Here is an 18,561-nt window from a genome sequence, read left to right as displayed (position 1 = left end):
GAGCATTTCAATAGTTACAAGAAGAAAAGCATACGAACCAAAACAAAACAATGAAGATCAGTTCCGCCGCTAACGTCTTTGCTTAAGGATTTTGTTTAGCCGTCCCCACTTCATCAGCCTAGGCTGCCTTTTGTCACCAGCTTGAAGTCCTTCTCTTGTATCAATCAGAGATTTGCGTTGTCCCTGATATCAGCAAGACGTGGTCTTCCTGTTCACCATCTCTTCGGGACGGTTTAGGTCCGATTGGACCCCCCAGTGGCAAAAGTATCAGCTGCAGTCTCAGAACAGCGAGACCGCACGTCCGTACCATAGGGACATTTGCTCCTCCTCCCAACAGTTGACCAAATACTTTTGTTACATTTACTTCCTTTATTGGAGATATGTTTATGACATTTTCATTATTTGAAGCTATGGAAAAGAATTTTCATACATTTCATTATGACCTCAACTTCTTCCTTATCATCAGCCAATCTACAGAATGAGTCCACTTCTTTGATGTAGTATAGTAAAACCATACTATGGAGACATAAATACCATGTTATATAGAAAACACTCACATCAACATGCATCTTATATGTTTTCATTCAATATACCATCAAATGTAGCATTTATAGCCAGATTTTAGACTTCAACTACATTTGTTTTGATCCACAAAGACACACTGGAGTATAAATTAGCCATATATGGCCCATTTTTCACAAAAACGGGATTGTTTTTTGTCAAAAAAAGTGCTTGCATAGCCTTATGGAGGCTTATATAGTGCTGCTGGGGGCTGGGGGGGGGACGGCCCATTCTGTGCTCATTTCTGCCCTCCTCAGCCCCGAGGAGCTCTCTGAAAGCCTCCATAATGGTATGCACGGCCATTTTGGTAAAGGGGCAGGGCTTCAGGAGGCAAAAAATGCTGTATTCGATGTATAAGACGCACCCAGATTTTCAGCCTCTTTTGAGGAAAAAGGGTGCATCTTACACTCCGAAAAATATGGTAGTTATTCTCTATATTATTGAGAAGCATGATTTAAAGTTAAAGATTCATATTCTTTCTTAATATTATATTATGCACTGGCAAATATTAGAAAACATATGAAAAAATTTGGTATAAATTGTGGCTGTAGATTTATTATAAATCTAGTAATTCTAGAATCCAGACTTGGCAAAGCCCTGGCAATTTAGCTTCAAAATTAATGATAATATGCTTCTACTACGCATAGGAGGTTATTTGCAGTGGAGTTTTGGCATACCAGCTATATGGTATAAAATATATGCTATAGTGTAAAATAGTTAGAACTCACTGAACTCTTCCAATACACGACTTATGATAGAGATGTACTAAATATTACAGGTAGAATATATTATCTTTCAGTGGAAATATGAAAGTTAAACATATACATTAAACTGTAGAAAATAGAATGATAATATATAGAAGTGTCCTTTTTGGTTCACACACAATTTTCATCTAACAAAACACAAAGGAATGTTTGTACAATTAATTGAGATTGTCCTTTTTTAATATGGCAGTTTCATTTAATGCTTGAAACTAATGAAACTGTTAAATATTTTATTTTATAAAATTAATATTATCAGAGCTTCTAGTCAACAAATTTCATAATTTAATTATATATTTTGTTATGCTTCCCTTTTTCCCCCCAAATGACAACTTTGTGGAGTTACTTTGTCTTCATATGTTTTGTGAAATAAGTCCCTAATTACTTTATTCATATCCTTTCTAATTTTGTAATTTTTTGTCCTTATCTTAGTTGTACTTTTAAACTATGAACATTTGTTTTTGTAAAACTGGAAAGTATGCTATATATGCTAATGAAAACAGTATCAAAGGCATATAAGCAGCTCATAACTTTTATGTGAATCTTTCTGTCACATGAATGGCTACACATTCCTGAACAATTACAGAGACTCATAAATCTACAGTAAAATGGTTTTTTTTCCCTGTAGAAGGGCAAGCAACTCATATTTGATGTTGATAACTACATATCCTTATATAAAAAGATATAATTCTTAATCTGCCTTCCAAGAAAACTTTAAATTATGTCTTGATAATAAATACAGAAATATAAATACTCCCTATCTATTCCATTGTCAGATGAGTATACCCTGTTGTTTAAATATGTGTTTAAAATGTTGCCATCTATTATAGTGACCTTGAAAAACTCCTTTGTAGTCAACAAGATTGATGAATATTTATATATGTTCTTCACCAATCAATGATTTATTATTTTAGCTATTAAGATTATATTAAAACATACATATAAACAAACAGAGAGAAACGTACTAGAATAGTGTTTCTCAACCTTGGCAACTTGAAGATGTCCGGACTTCAACTCCCAGAATTCCCCAGCCAGCATTTGCATTTGCTGGCTGGGGAATTCTGGGAGTTGAAGTCCTGGACATCTTCAAGTTGCCAAGGTTGAGAAACCCTGTACTAGAATATTAGGTTTTACTAGAAAACAGCTTGGAGCACTATTTACTTTTTAAAAAGTTACATTTCCTTTTAATGGTTCGTGTCGTCTACTTTTAAGACCCATATTGCCTGTTAGTGTTTGGTTTGTAGCTGTAATTATGCTTTTGATTTTACTTCAACTTTCATTTTCTTTACAGACCTGCAAGGGTCATAAGTGCAGATGGGTTATCTCTTTGTAACTGTGAATGGCTGCTGTCTGAGATAGTTGCTAAGTCACGGGTATCAAACTCAATTGCGTCATTGTGACATCATGTGACGTATTGTAACTTTTTTTGCCTTTGCGGAACTAGAGTGGGTGTGGCCTGCACATTATGCACCTGGCCCGCGGGCCGCCGGTTTGACACCCCTGTGCTAAGTGAAGACTACTGTTCTACGTAGTTCTATGCCTGTTCACTCCAAAGTCTTTTCATATTAATTTCTATGTTACTTAGATTTGATTTTAAATGTTTTTATTTTATTTTATGAAACTATTTTATGACAACAATTAACCTAATAGTATTAACATTAATTGTAAGCATGTTTGCTTTTTAGCGTTAAAGGATGTGCCTCCTAACACAGTTTTTCTCCCCTCCCAGGGTAACGCATGCCGGACAGCATTTTACTTTTGTGCTCACTGACATTGAAAGCAAGCAAAGATTTGGATTTTGTCGTTTAACATCAGGAGGCAAAGTATGTCTCTGCATCCTAAGGTAAGCCGCTATGTAGAAAAACAAAGGCCTGTCTCCTTTCTTGGATTGGTAATTATTGGTTAAAAATGGTAGATCTCACTATAGCTAGAAAGCTTTGATGGGTATGGATGTATTGGGTATATGCTGCCATCAGAATAAGCATAGTTGACATTAAAGACTGTTTTTTTCCCCCTATATGAGAGAAATTGTTTTAATGAGATATTTTACAAATGCTGCGTAGTTTTGCCTAGCTTGGCAGGTTATGTAAATGGTTGTGTAACTTTTTTTTAAAAGAGAAAAATTGACACAGCAGCTGCAAATGAAATTGCCTTATGATAATGAAGTGAAGGCCTGGTGCTAATTAATAGGAATTCATCTTCTAACTGACCCAGAGGAAAAGCAGAGTTGCAACATAACAAGGTGTATATTAATGTATGTGTGAATTTTCATCCTAACCTTATTATGAGGCTTTTTGCATTATACTTTTGCATTTGCCTTGATTCAAGGGAAATTTAACGTACGTTGTGTTGTATACCTTTGGTTAATAAGTTAGAAGTAGTAGAGGATGGAGGCCATAGGATGAGTACCAGAAAATATGAAGTATTGGACTGGGATGATTATTAATATTAATTAATTATATTTATATGCCAGCCAACTCTCTACGATTCTGAGTGGCTCACAATAGGCAAACTAGAATTAAAATCAAAACATATAAAGATAAAAGATGGTCTGTGCAAGAATATTCTGGTTCTGTTGAACCTTCTGGGTGTTCTTCAAGGGCTAAAACATGTCGAGCCTATTGCAGATGATTCTTGGAAGGTTTGATTCAGAAATAAAGTAGAATATAGATAATCCTTGACTTACGACCATTCATTTAATGGGGGTTCAAAGTTACAGTGATTTCAGAAAAAGTGATTTATGACCCTGTCTTGGCACTTCAGGCTGATCAATTGACTGCAGTTGAGTGCTGGGCAACTGAGTGGCCTTTACATCCAGTTTCAATGTCCTCTTCCCAGCTAGTTTCTTACAGAAAAAGCCCCATTGGGGAATGGATTTGCTTAATGACCATGTGATTTGTGTAACCACCATGGTAAAAATGGTTGCAAGAGCTGGTCCTGTCACCTGATGACTCACTTTACAATTGCATTAATTTATACCAGAAACTCACTTCTCAGTTGTAGTCATTAGTCGTGCACAACGTGTAGGCTTAGTAGCCTTCTCTGTGGAAACGCAGGTCATCTGAATGGAAGGTGAACATTTAATTTTGAAAATAGATTATGTATAGAGGGTTGAATTGGACTGATCGTCACAGAGCAGACCAAAGTTGATAGATTTTTGCCTTCTGTTTTTCTTAATGCCATTGTTTCAGTATTTTATCAACATGTTCAACTATAATAATATTTACTATGAAGGTTTGTGCATTTTAGTCAACAAAAATGCAAATGTTTCCATAGTTGGCCCGTGGATGTTTTTTCTTAATAGGCTCTTGCACATGTCACTGGCTATCAACAAGCTCAGTGCCTTAGCCACTGAGCCACCGTGTCCCTTCCTTTTTCCTAAGGAGATATTAATATGGTCAACACACTCAAAGGCCTTTCTATGAGAGCTGAAGTACATATTATTTTCAATATTTTGGGGCCCTTTCAATTATCAGCTCTGTTATCTTTCTGAAACTTGCTTGAATATCTGCTATTTCCCTTCTCATCTTGAGCAACATTTTGCTATCTAGAATTTGATATCGGACACTCTGGGGGAAAAAAAAATGGAAAAGCTTTCCTTTCCTAGATAACTCCAGCCTAAGTCACAAAAGTGTTAATGTGGAGAAGCATTACTGTTAAGGTTGATAAATATTAGATTTTGTAGCCAGAAAAGGGTATTTAATGAAAATCTTACAATTTTGAGATGGACATTTAACATGGGTTATATGGAAATCTGTTCTAGGCCAAGGTTTCCCCAAGAAAGCTCAGCATTGCTGTTCAAGAGGAATAGTATAGTAACTGAAGAAGTAGTAGGGTTTTATGAGCAGGTGATTCATTTGCTAGTATGTTTCAGTTGCAGTGGAAGTAAGTGAATACTTAATAGTATCAGAAATACTATAAACAATAAAACACTATAGGCTAAAGTGATTAAAATACACAGTTTTTATGGTGAATATTAGCTTCTCATCAGCTTGCTCTAGGACAGATCCACAATAAATTGCTAATTAAAAACCGAATGAAAGTAACATTCAGCCATTTTAAAACAAAACTGAGATACCTATATTAGCGGCTTAGAACAAATTATGGAGGAGTCTGTCTCAGAGATAAACAAGAGAGGCAGCTGAATCTTAGACCGGACAGTTACAACAGCACCACATGGAAACTTAACAAATATAATAGCACAACATGGAAGCTAACAAATATAACATATAATTGCAAAGGAAGGGAGCATGCTAGCTTAGTGGGTTTGAGCAGTAAAGATGTCAGAAATAGAGGGCAAATCTAGAAAACAAAAACAAAACAATTAGACATGCTTAGAAAGTATAATTCTGGGTAACTAGACAGGTGCGTTTATAACAGAAATACGAGCAACCATCGGATTTTATATAGTAATAGTTATTATATTGGAAAGTTATGTAAATGGTATGATGGGGTATGATCTTTTCCTTTCCAGGATATAGTTACATTTTATACATTTAGAAGGTCATCTTAAATGGTACTTACGCTAATCCAAATTATCTAATTTAATCACCATTAAATTAAAATCCATTCCCCCCCCAACTTAATTTACTATGTTAGTATCTACTATTACTCTTTCTTACAGGTGAAGATTGTAGCATAATATCAAGAGCATATGTAGAAGGAAACCCTCAGAAACCAAGTTTCTACTATATTTGATATCAGTGCTATATGAATAGCTAGATAGCATCTGACACGTTCCTATGTATTACTTATAGTCCTTCTACTTAACAGATTCCTCCATCTACAAAAACTGTGCCATCAATTATTACAGCTTTGTATTTCATAAATAGCTTATTTACTGCTTCAGTAAAAAATATAATTAGAAATTGTTTCCCCTGTTTGCTTGCTCTCAGGGAACAGGTACAGAGGCACCATAATTCAGATTCCCAGTAATGGTGTTTGGCAAATTCTTTCTTACCACCTTGCCCTGAATCAACAAATCCCAAGATTTGCCTTGCTAATCCTATAATAACCAGCAATATATAGGTAATCGAATAACAGAATAACAGAGCTGGAAGGGACCTTGAAAGTCTTCGAGTCCAACCCCCTGATCAAGCAGCAAACCTTATAATGTTTCAGACAATCGGTTGTCCAATTTCTTCTTAAAAACCTCCAATGTTACAGGAATACCTATAACTTCTGGAAGCAAGTTTTTTCCACTGATTAATTGATCCAACTGTCAAGAAATTTCTTCTTAGTTCTAGATTGGTTCTCTCCTTGATTAGTTCTTGTCCTGCCTTCAGGTACTTTGGAAGAAGGGTTGATCCTCTCTTCTTTGTGGCAGCCCCTTAGATATTGGAACACTCTTATCATGTCTCCCCTAGTCCTTCTTTTCTTTGAACTAGACATACTTAACTTCTGCAATCGTTCTTCATCTGTTTTAGCCTGGGGTCCCCTAATGAACTTTGTTGCTCTTCTCTGCACTCTTTCTAGAGTCTCCACATTTTTTTATATTGTGGCGACCAAAACTGGATGCAATATTCCAAGCGTGGCCTTATCAAGGTGTTATAAAGTGATATCAACACTTCAAGTGATCTTGATTCTATTCCAGTATTAAATGTAGCCTAGGACTGTTGGCTCTTTTGGTTGCTGCAGACGCCAAGATTCCTCTGACAGTTACATTGACTTTGCTTGTGGGAAATTGACAGGGAAAGATTCGCCCTAAGTCCATTTTTTTACAGTTGCTGAACAAATGGGTGTAAGCTGAGGACTGCCTGTAATCTCTCTCTCTCTCTCTCTCTCTCTATATATATATATATATATATATATATATATATGTATGTATGTATGTATGTATGTATGTATGTATGTATGTCTGTCTGTCTGTCTGTCTGTCTGTGACCACTGAGGGCCCGTGATGCCCCCCAATAATTCTAATATAGTGGTCCTAAATTACAATAATTTAACTGGTATAATTAGTGCTATTTAGCTTTCTGTTAAACTTATTGCATTTTTAGAAATTGCATCATTTAAATGTTCAACCTAGAAAATGATTAATGAAAATTTATTATAACATAATACCTTAGATTTCTAAATGACTTTCTATCATGATAGATTGGTTTATTTGGAAGTCTTTGTACTATAGTTCTTCATCTTAGACTGTTTGAAGCATTCCCACCCCATCCTCCACTTCAAGCAAATCCGCCAGAAACAGAATGTTTCAATTTTACACATTTTGTGTCAATTTCCCAGACAGAGAGTAGCCCCCGGACATTAAGACACTTAGCTGCGGAAAGGCGGTTTCCTTAGTTTTATTTGAATACTAGAAGTTAAGATTCCTGCTGATAGTTCAGGACTGTTAGTGGTTGCCTGACTGTTTGACAGAAAACATTTCCTTTCCTTTATTTAACCTTTGACTTCTGAATATAAAAGCGTTATCAGAATTGTAGTGGAAGTGCGAGAGAGCTGGAAATCGACCTTGTGCAACAAAGCCGAGGACTGTCTTCGGATGAAGGCTGAAATGCCTGACTGGCAGCTCACTGGATTAAAAGAATATGTTAAATACGTTTTTCATTAGTAACGAAATATCGCATGTGATTGTTTATATGACAGGCATGGACTATATTGGGTAGCATCTAATGATATTAAAACCAATACACAGCCACATCCATGATTCATTTTGCAGATGCTGTTTCCAACTTTTGGTTTGATAGAGTGGGCAGCAAATTTGTTGAAACATTTGCCCACCTGCTGAAATTTATTCCATCCATTTGAACCAGTTTTGGGAGTTGACCTTTGTGTGATTATTGCTAAATATTTATCTAGATTCAGTAGTGTCTATCTTAAACTTATTTAAATCCTAATTGTGTTCCTCATCATTATGAGTTATCATATATGTGCCTCAACTCAACCCATTCCAGTCCTTGTAACCAGATTTTAGAAAGGATTTATGTGTATCTTTATATAATTGAATGGATGGAAGCTCCACAGTAAAAATAAAATAAAATCATGTAGTTGAGGGAAATGAGGGGAGGAAGTAGGGCAAAATGTCTGACTGAGGAGGCTTCCAGAACATGGTTGGACATTATTGTGGGCTATGCGAGGAATAAGTACCGGAGGAAGTGTGCATTTGCCTAGCGTAACTCTCTTTCACGGATCCTTGGGTGTGAAAAATTGGCACATTTTTTTCATAAAACATGATGGCCTAATGAATGCATGATCATCTTAATCTTATAAATGAAAATATTGGACAAATGTATGGATAAAAGTATAGAAGGTACATTATAACAGTTTTAGCTATCATTCACTTAACAATTTAAGGTTGCTTTTAAAAAAATATTTAATGGTTGCTATTGAGGTATTTCAACCGTAAAATGGAACTCTGATCTTTTAAAAATGTTGAAATTACAGATTTTTAAAGGATGGTGAATATTGAATATTGTGAATATTCTTTTGAGAATAAAAAACAAAATAGACTCAAAATATGCTCTATTTTAAAAGAAGATTTTTTTTAAAGTATTTAGTTACAAAAGAGATTTTTTTAAAGCAAATTTAAAACAACCATTAATGTGTTCTGGAGAGTGAAGAAACTTCAGGCTTCCATTGAAATTAGTCTTGGATTTATTGTCACTAGACAAATATAGAAAAATCCACATTTCTGTGAAAGCAGCTCCTATTCTTGAACCTTGACTGATGGGTTAAGAGGGAGCAGAGGTGGATTAAATGAGTGTATTAGTAGGATATTTGATTATTGTTTGCAGTACTGACTAAAGCTATATTTATCTTTGACTGTTTGCTGATACTGTTTAATTATAAAATATATTTAATTAAAAATCATTTCCGCTAAATATCAGAATATTTGAAAAATGACATAGAAGGAAATTGCTCTGATTTAAAAAAAAAACTTTTTTGAGTGCTTCAGGAATATGATGGCCTCACGTAAGGTCTGGATTGAATTTTCTCCTGCCAATACTTCCCAGGACACTAACTCCGTATCAATGTCATGTAAGCTAGGTAGATAAGAAAAACTGTTCCTTTCCCACAGAGAGAAAGAAGGTGCTGAATCAAAACTTGAATTGTAGTCAGAGTATTTTTTAACATTGCTTCTTACTATGTGGTTTAAAATATTTTCAAACGTATCTTTTCTTGTGAATTTTCCACTTCTGTATCCAAACTTGCTTAAGGTTTTTCAAAAAGTGCATTACAGTGAAATAATTTTTAAATAATGCTTCCTTCTCTTTCTTACAAGTGTTCTGTTTGTTTTTTCAGCTATTTGCCATGGTTTGAGATGTACTACAAACTTTTAAATACACTGGCGGAATATTTAGCTAAAGAACAGGTAATTTTGTTGTTATTAAATAGAAATGACTTTCTGAAGAACTGCTAATCATCAATGATTTTAAGATAGTAGTTCCTTTTTTTGAAAAAAAAAATCAAGAATTACATATATTTTAGGTTACTGCTATTATTACGTTTCTTTAAAATAAATAGCTTAATAATTTAAAAACCTTTTTAAGTAGGGAAATTGAATGACACTTCTATGCTAGAAATTATTCATCAGGATTACACCCTGGAATAGAATTTGAGTGTGGACACTTTTAATACTTTATTATAAAATATTAAATTAATTTGCTGAAGAAATGCAAGAAAGTGACAGAATTTATATTAATAGAGATAATGTTATTCAATGTATGTCATTTGTTTATGCTTAGTAAGACTTACTATAAGTTATTTCTGAAACCGGAAATAGGTGAACTGTAAAGATAGAAATCAAGACTTCAGAAGTTTGGGTGCTGACGGGTTTTAAGAAGAGATTGACAGCTACCTGTCCGAAGTGTAGTGTAGTGTCTCCTGCTTGAGCAGTCGGTTGGACTAGAACAGTGGTTCCCAAACTTGGCAACTTTAAGACTTGCGGACTTCAACTCCCAGAATTCTCCAGCTCTGCTGGCTGGAGAATTCTGGGAGTTGAAGTCCGCAAGTCTTAAAGTTGCCAAGTTTGGGAACCACTGGACTAGAAGACCTCCAATGTCCCTTGAATTGGCTTATATAGTGCTCTTTCTAAAATGGGTTTGGATATAGAATGAATTCCCGGAAAGGCTACATTTTAAAAATGTAATTTAGATAGTTTGGGATAATTTGGGAAAGTATTAACCTGCTTTGTATACTAAGAGCAGCTTTAGAAACTCTAATCCTAGGGCTATTATCAAATCATTGAGCATCATTCAGGAATGTATTGATGTTTGTTGAATTACCTACCAAAAGAGACATGTTGGGCCCTATAGTAGTTTGTAGAAAATCTATTTTTAAAAGTGAAGCAATGGACTTGATGATAATATTTTAATTTTATTTCTGCTTTATCTAGATTATAATGGTAGGCTGTAAAGTTTTTAAATTAGGCACCTAGAGTGCTCTTTATATTGTATAGTTTTCAATGATTTTGCAGTTCCTTAGAAAACTTTGTTCTGGAAATAAATCTGGCAAGTGCTACACATATTTTATTTTTATTTTGGCTTGGTTTTTATATGGCTTGATTGTCCTTTCCATCTATATAGTGTTACTCTTTCTTTGTACTGTTCATTGGTTTATTTTTTTTGCATTCTTGTACCAATGTTTGTTTCATAGTTTTATACATTACTTTAGAAAATGTTTTTCTTTGGATGTTCATGTAGGAATATGCTTTGTTATAAATCTAATCATAATTCATAAAGCTTTGATTAACAGATAGAAAGACTGCAGTATTTTACAAATTAACCATGGGATTTTTCATGTGTCCACTTGAGAATAAAGAAGGAAAATGTGATTGTTTCTGTTTGCATAGAAAGTGACTGAACTTATTTTTGGTCTTGATATACAGTGAATGCAAATGACATCTTTGTGTCTATTGAATATATTTTTGAAAAAAAAAATCTTATTTTACATAGGAAGCTGACTTGAATGATTTATTAGAAACATGGCATAACCATTCTGTGCCAGAGGCAAATACTCCAATCAGCTTAAATTTGGTAAGTATGGCTTATACTACAGAAAGTTGAATTTTAATTAAAATATTAAAAGTCCCGACTGGATCATATAATAGGTCAATTCTGTAAAGAGTGATGAATTTGGTTTTCCCATAAAATTCTTCTTATAGACATGAGTAAATATGTTGATTATTATTGTGGAGTGTTCCATTGTGCTTATCCTCCCATATGATCTTGGAGGAATAGCTGCTAGTTACTCGATAAATGGCTCAACTTTAAAAGACTTTACAAGAGATGCCAATTGTGCAGGAAATAAGGCACCTATTCAAAACAGTTTTGCTAACTAATTTTGATGAAATAGAAGCTGTTTACAATCGCTCTTATAGTTGTTTTCAAACAAAGCTTCTGAATAAATTTAACCCAACTTATTTGATAGAATAATGGCTACAGCATTAACTCTAATTTGGGGATCCAGGGCAAAAGTCCAGATGTTGATATGGGCCATATAAATGATACCGGTACTAATCTAGTAAGTGGGCCATTATACTTCTTTAACCTATTTTAGTTTTAGGAAATACTCTGATATCCAAAATACAGTAGTTTTGGATCAAGGAATTGGTGTTTCTCTTAAATGTGCTGTTTCCTTTTTTACATTTCCCTTAATTTTAACAAATACCACACAATAATACATATATGGTGCATTCCATACACGTAAAGATAGGTCGTTGGTTATAGTTTGTACATATGGCGGTACAAATTCTTTAATAAGAGACTATTATGTGAAAAGTTATACTGCTTGTTAAATGATAACCATACTTCAAAAGGTACTTGGAATGCTGTCTTTAACTATAATCAGTATAAAGTAATTTAATCCGCCATAAATATATTTCATCCTTTCTGTCGCTTTCTCTAGGGCTCAATGCAAAGCTGAAATCTTTTCTTGGCTAACACATTGACATCATTTTTTAAAAATAAAGTATTTTGAAATTGAAATTTATTGCAGCCAACCAGTTTACTGGATGAATGAGCATGAAATCAGATGTTCGTTTAGCAGCCTTCTGCCCAGAAGCGATTCATGATACAAGATATAATTATTGTAGATGTAACTCATAACTCATTTCCTGTTTGAATTCTTTGAAGAACAAAAAATGGGATATAATATATTTTAAATTGATTTAACACAGAGATGGACAACCGACAGTGTCAGAACCTCATTTGCAGCTCCCATGTCTTCATTTTTTCAGCTCCTGAAACTCCTCATCATAATGGCTGAAAATTGGTTTCCTGCTATTTTGAGATAGGAGGCACATAAACCTATATTGAAAGTTGCAAATGGGCACATTGGCGATAGAAACAAAAAATTCTCTCTTTAGAATTTTCATTCTCTTTATAATCTACTTTTGCTGCCATGTGGGTTTGGTTCCACTGATCCCCCCTCCAATGATAATTTAGATACTAGAAGATTGGGAGAGCAACAACCTGAGCTTTGTTATTGCAAATTTAAACTTAACATAGTAATGAATATAATTATTTATTAATGAAGAAGAGGCTTCCTTTAGGAAGAATAATCATAATATATATCTTAGTTTTTCTTACCATGTCACTTGTTGCTTTAACAAAATTTCCTTTGGCAATCCTGTTACTTTTTCTTCTGCAAAAGAAAAATAAAATGTTACATGACTTGAAAGAAGAAGCATAAAAGGATGAAATAGTCCTTGTTAAAAAGAAGGGGCAGATTCATTTAGAAAGGAACACATTTTTAAAAGCCAAATAAGACTTGCTTCAAAAATGAATTGGTTGATCTTGTTGGAAAAATAACAAGTGTTTTCCAGTGAGCATATTTTGAATACTGAACCATATATGTTAATAGTAAGTACAAAATATTCTTCTCAGGTGCTTAAAAAAAAACTGCCTGCCAAATGATGTCTATTGATTGCAAGAGATTTATAAATGTCTCCTGAGAAATCACTATGTTTTGACTCTGGTCTAAAGAAGGCAAAGTATTTGAATATATTTTCCAAGAATGTATATTGTCAGATTTGGAACTATATGTGTAAATTGTCTACTAAAAAAGGGTCTTAATATTTAATAAAGTGACAATAGTTTATTCTTATACCTATTTTGCTTATTAAAAATGCAGAGAATGTTTTTTTTCTCTATTTCAGTTGTTTGTGTATTTCAGAGAAGGGATCTGAGTAGCCTAGGGATCAAAACTGTATTATTTTCACTGAATATATTTACAGATGGCCCTGTTGAAAGTATGTGAGCAATGTCTTCCCATCACATCTTCATTATATTTCAGTGTCATTCTCATGATAATTGTTCAGCAAATTGAATTTTTGGCTTCTCAATGATTATAAAATCAAGCTCTCTAAATTACATCTTGCCAAAAACCCAGGAAAGGTTTTTGCAATAGGAAATAATCCAAAGGTGTAAAAACCCAAGGATACAAGCCAATTGATACAGACAGTCCTCAACTTATGACCAGTGATTTTATGAGTTTCCTTTATGACAGCCTTAGAACAGACGCTTTATGGAATGTAAACAATCACCAGCTGTTGTAAATGATTGTGTTGCCCCTAGTTATGTGACCACATTTCAGGGGCTTGGCAATCTGTTCACGTTTACAACTGGTTGTCAAGTGTCCTACAATCATGTGGTTACTGTTTGCAATCTTCTCTGCCAACTTCCCCAGAAAGACAATGAGGAATTGGCAGGGAAGGTTTGCAAGTGCAGGAAATGGAGAACTTGATGTCTGTTACCTTGGTAGAGCAAGGTTTTCTCCCCCCCCCCCGCTCTGTGCAGGGAAGGAAAATTCTCCTGTGTGCTGGAGGACCCCAAATCCTTGGGAACTGATCAGCCTTCTGTGCCTTTCAAGAGCTGGTGTTCCTACCATTTTTTTCTCTGCCCAAAGGCTAATAAAAACCAGTCTTCTGAAAGGCACATAAGGACGCTGTATAAGTCAGGGAAGTTGAATAGGGGGGCTCAAGTGATTGGCACAGTGCAAGTGCCAAGAGGTTGGGGAAATTGTGCAGGTGGGGAAGAGTTATCCAGGCAATGTGCAACCTTATTTTCTTACTTCCTCATTACAAACATTTCCTGCTAGTTTCCCATAAGTTAAAGACTTGGTGGACAATCACGACTGAGTTTAGGTTTCCTGTTGGCTTCCCTATTAACTTGTGGGAAGCTGTCAGGGAGCATTGGGAATGGCAGTCATTGACCATAGCAGTGTGGAGGAACTGTATCAGCCACAACTCCCCAAAATTCCATCACCATGGGAGTAATGCAGTGGTTCCCAAACTTGGCAACTTTAAGACCTGTGGACTTCAACTCCCAGAATTCTCCAGCCAGCAGAGAGAATTATGGGAGTTGAAGTCCACAAGTCTTAAAGTTGCCAAGTTTGGGAACCACTGGAGTAATGAGTCCTAGCCTTGTATAAGTTAACCCATTTGAGTTGCCTTGGTTCAAAAAATTGCGTATTCTGGATGCACATTTTCCCCAGTTAAAGGTTACAAGCAGGCAAACAGATACGAGTGTTTTATTGGAATATAGATTGTGCTGGGCAGTAAAATTGAAACTCGAGCTGCATGGCAATCAGGATTATTTCTATTTTGCCCAACATCAGAACAAAAGTGGGACATTCTGAAATTATAACTAATGAATGAAAGGAAATTTAGTTCTATATTAAGCATCTATGGTGCTAAGAACTCTCAGTTGATCAAATGTTCCTTCAGTCAGCTTTTATATCAACCTATCATGTTGTCTTGTTAAAAGCACAATAGCATTTTGTACCTCATGTGATCCAATATCAGTCATTCCATAAATATAAATTATTTCTTGCAAACAAAGGGGAGAGGTAATAGGTTTTTTTCCTCCTTTATCTCTGTAGTATTCATGAAACATATTTTATTTATGTTGATAGTGAAATGTATGTTAATTTTTTTAATTAAAAAACCCTTTCTAATTTTGGGTATTTATAAGATTTTTTCTTCTTTTCTAGTTCTTTTTGCTTTCTTTCTTCTTTTTTGATTAAAACAAATGTACATTTATTTGAACAAGTTTGGTTATTCCCCGAGAAGCCTTGAAAGCTACTTTCAAAAATCTGACAAATAAGTTACTGTAGGTGGTTCCTGATTTATGACCATTTGGTTTAACTTTGGTTCAAAGTTATGATGGCTTCTGAAAAAGTAACGGTTGGTCCTCAAAATGATGACCATCATGTTATCCTCCCATAGTTACATGATCACAATTAGGGCACTTGGCAACCAACTTGCATTTACGACGTTTGTGATTTGCCATCTTCCCAGCCAGGTTCTGGCAACCAAAGTCAACTGGAGAAACTGAATTTGTTTAACAATCATGTGAATCGCTTAATGACCATGGCGGAAATGTTGCAATGTTGAGTCTGGTCCTGTGATGCCTCGCTTTACAACAACCACACTGACTTAAGACAGAAGTTCCATCCCAATTGGGGTCATAAGTTGAAATGTCTTTTTGTATTAACCATTTTGTCACTGTAAGATTTTTCAGAGTGGAAACAGGAGAGGGAAGAACCATTTCCAGGCTACTAATTATATCCCATATGAATGTGGGCAACCTTTTCCCCCCAAACTCCTTTGTAAAAACCTCTGTCTTTGGTTACCTCTTATTTCTTTTTAAAAACCATGGAGAACACACCTTATTTAAAAGCTCACCCGTAAACGTTTCACAATGAGAACCATACATGGCAACGGTCAGTAACTACAATCCCCAAAACAAAATTAAGTTTTGTGAGGAATACCACATACCCCTTCCTTACTTCCAATTACGTGTCCCTCTAGAGGTAAGAAAAGAGCAACTGGATATGTTTTTATTGTAGTGCACATCTCCATTAATCCATTTTCTAATAAAACTAGTTAATAATTAGAATAGTAGTATGTGTTGGAGAACCTAAAAGGGTATTTTTTCTTTTAATCTCTTCCAGTTGCTTTCATTTTAAGTTTACTGTGCAAAGCTATTTTCTGATCCTCTTTTGCACTGTTGGCTGTCATGGATCTGTTTAGTCTGTATGCAGAATCAACCGTACTGGACGATTTCAGCAGAAGTTAATTTTTTTTAATGGGTACATCAACATGGGTTGAGTAATCTGGTGCTTCTGATTACTAATAATATGTCCTCTCAAAGCAGATCTAAAATTTAGTTGCTTATACAGTATTATTTTATAATGATTTTCTCTTTTTGAATAATAATTTTGCATTTTTTTTTTCTTGACTAGCATTCGTATTTTATTACTCCTGATTTAACTGGATTACCAACTGTTCCTGAAAGTGTAAGTTTTGATTATATTTGCAATATTTATAAAGGCTTCCAAATTAAATCATTTAACAAACATCTGTAGAAATCTGAATAATTATTGATTAAACTCCCTCATTAATATGGCTTCATTCATCTATAGGAAATGCATAATTAAGTATTAACGTAACATTGTTGGGTATTTTGGATAATATGTGCAGCAATGTGTGTGTGATTATATCTGCATTTATGCAGCTAATTTAGCTAAAATTAATGCAAGGGTTTACTTAGGATTTAGTGTGTGTATATATAATTGGAGTTTTAAATAAATAGTTATAGATATATAGTAAACTCAAAAACAAGCAATTCAAAAGGCGCCTTTCTGAAAATATAGGATTATTCTTGGACAGGTTTTCAAAATATGCAAATGATAATAGATAAATTTCAGTTAAATGCTTATTAGGGAGATACATTTCTTTAAAAAGATTATTTTAGCTAGACAGAAATAAATTTATATATAATTCAGTTACCTTTATTAATGTGTTAACAGACCTTATTCTTCGTTTATTAGAGAAATCTTACTGAATATTTTGTTGCTGTGGATGTGAATAACATGCTACAACTTTATGCCAGCATGTTGCATGAGAGACGCATCATTATTACCTCCAGCAAGCTAAGCACTGTGAGTACTTCACACATCTCTTTTCAAGTAGACCATATTGAACATCTCACAAAAAGGGCTTGCATATCTCTCTAGATTTAAATATGTCCCTTATATACTTATGAGACAATATCTACATACTCTCTTTAAAAGATGTCGTTTTAATCTGACTCTTGAAGCATGGAAGTCTGATTGATATGGGCTTACTCAAAGACATTAAGGCGGGTTAATTACTTTTTGTTACCCAGGGATGAGAGTTCTTTAACCCTCTAGAGTTATATTTCTATGCCTTCCAACCTATAAAGAATTCTTAAGGGCTATTATAAGATCTTTATTATTCACTTGTGGCTTATTCCATTGGGCCCACCAGGCAGGAATCAAAGGGCCATGATAATAGCTGCTATCCTAAATCTAGTAGTGTTGGCGAAGATATACTGTAATGACTCTGATTTTGAGCAGCTCTTCAGACTGATAATGACTTACTATTCCAAGTCATTTTTTATTACATCAGTTTTATGCCTCTGCCTAGGTTGAAATGGCTTTCCTGTGTCATTGCAGATGGAACTGAGATAAAGGCTGTGCTGTGTTTATCCATGCCTAAATCTTTTGATAGTCCTGTTTGTTTCAGCCTGTGGTGTCATTTATAACTCTAAATCCATCACCGTTAATTTGGAAATAACATTGCCTTCATGCCAGTGGGCATCATTTATATCTTCTGCATAGTGTCTGCTTAATTTAAGCCCATAAATAAATTAATTAAACTCCCCCAAACCCTTTGCTTTACTTAATACTTTAATACCAGACTTTATTCATGCGGGCGTCTATTCTTCTCTTAACAATAAAGCGGATGTGTTAACATTTTCAAAAACTAATGCTCATTTGAAGATAAATCCATTAAAAAAACATTAATTTTAATTTAATTAAAAAAAAACGTTTTGAATGATTTGTTGGCTTTTTATTTGTGGAATATAAGTCTTTGGATCCCCCCCCCCCCACTCTCCAACAAACACAAAAAACCTGGTGTATCAGTTAATTGCATTACTGTAAGTTGCTTCTTATAAATTGCTTAGAAGGACTAGTGATACCATTTTCTCTTCTTTATATTCCTCTTCCTCCATTTAAAAAAAAAAAGAGAAATAAAGGTCTCCTTTAGTAGGGAAAATAAAATCGCCACAAATTACAATGTTGATGTTGAAAGAGACATTTTTCTTCTCTTCAGCTAGCATGGCAAGAATTTTTTTGAAAATGAATCAAATGCAAAACAGCATCAGCCATTCTGGGATGTTATATAGCTAGAATTGTTAGTGTACTCAATGCAGCAACCTTCTTACGTATAAGCTAACTTGCAGTCTCTGGCCAATCATGG

At 34.6% G+C, this 18,561-nt stretch overlaps 1 protein-coding gene across 2 annotated transcripts in view; it reads left to right on the top strand.

The window, feature by feature from the left end:
• DENND1B (DENN domain containing 1B) overlaps window positions 1-18,561 on the top strand; it is a 159,114-nt gene that overhangs the window by 56,851 nt on the left and 83,702 nt on the right. For both annotated transcript variants that reach the window (XM_032218349.1, XM_032218347.1), the window contains exons 5-9: window positions 3,052-3,165; window positions 9,573-9,642; window positions 11,225-11,305; window positions 16,518-16,571; window positions 17,106-17,216. In XM_032218349.1, coding sequence (XP_032074240.1) covers window positions 3,052-3,165; window positions 9,573-9,642; window positions 11,225-11,305; window positions 16,518-16,571; window positions 17,106-17,216 — 430 coding nt within the window. The remainder of the gene's footprint in view (window positions 1-3,051; window positions 3,166-9,572; window positions 9,643-11,224; window positions 11,306-16,517; window positions 16,572-17,105; window positions 17,217-18,561) is intronic.

Source organism: Thamnophis elegans, chromosome 5 (genome assembly GCF_009769535.1).
Source record: "Thamnophis elegans isolate rThaEle1 chromosome 5, rThaEle1.pri, whole genome shotgun sequence".
NCBI lineage: Eukaryota > Metazoa > Chordata > Lepidosauria > Squamata > Colubridae > Thamnophis > Thamnophis elegans.
The sequence above is the reverse complement of the archived record's forward strand: the minus strand, read 5'-3'. Positions and strand labels throughout refer to the sequence as shown.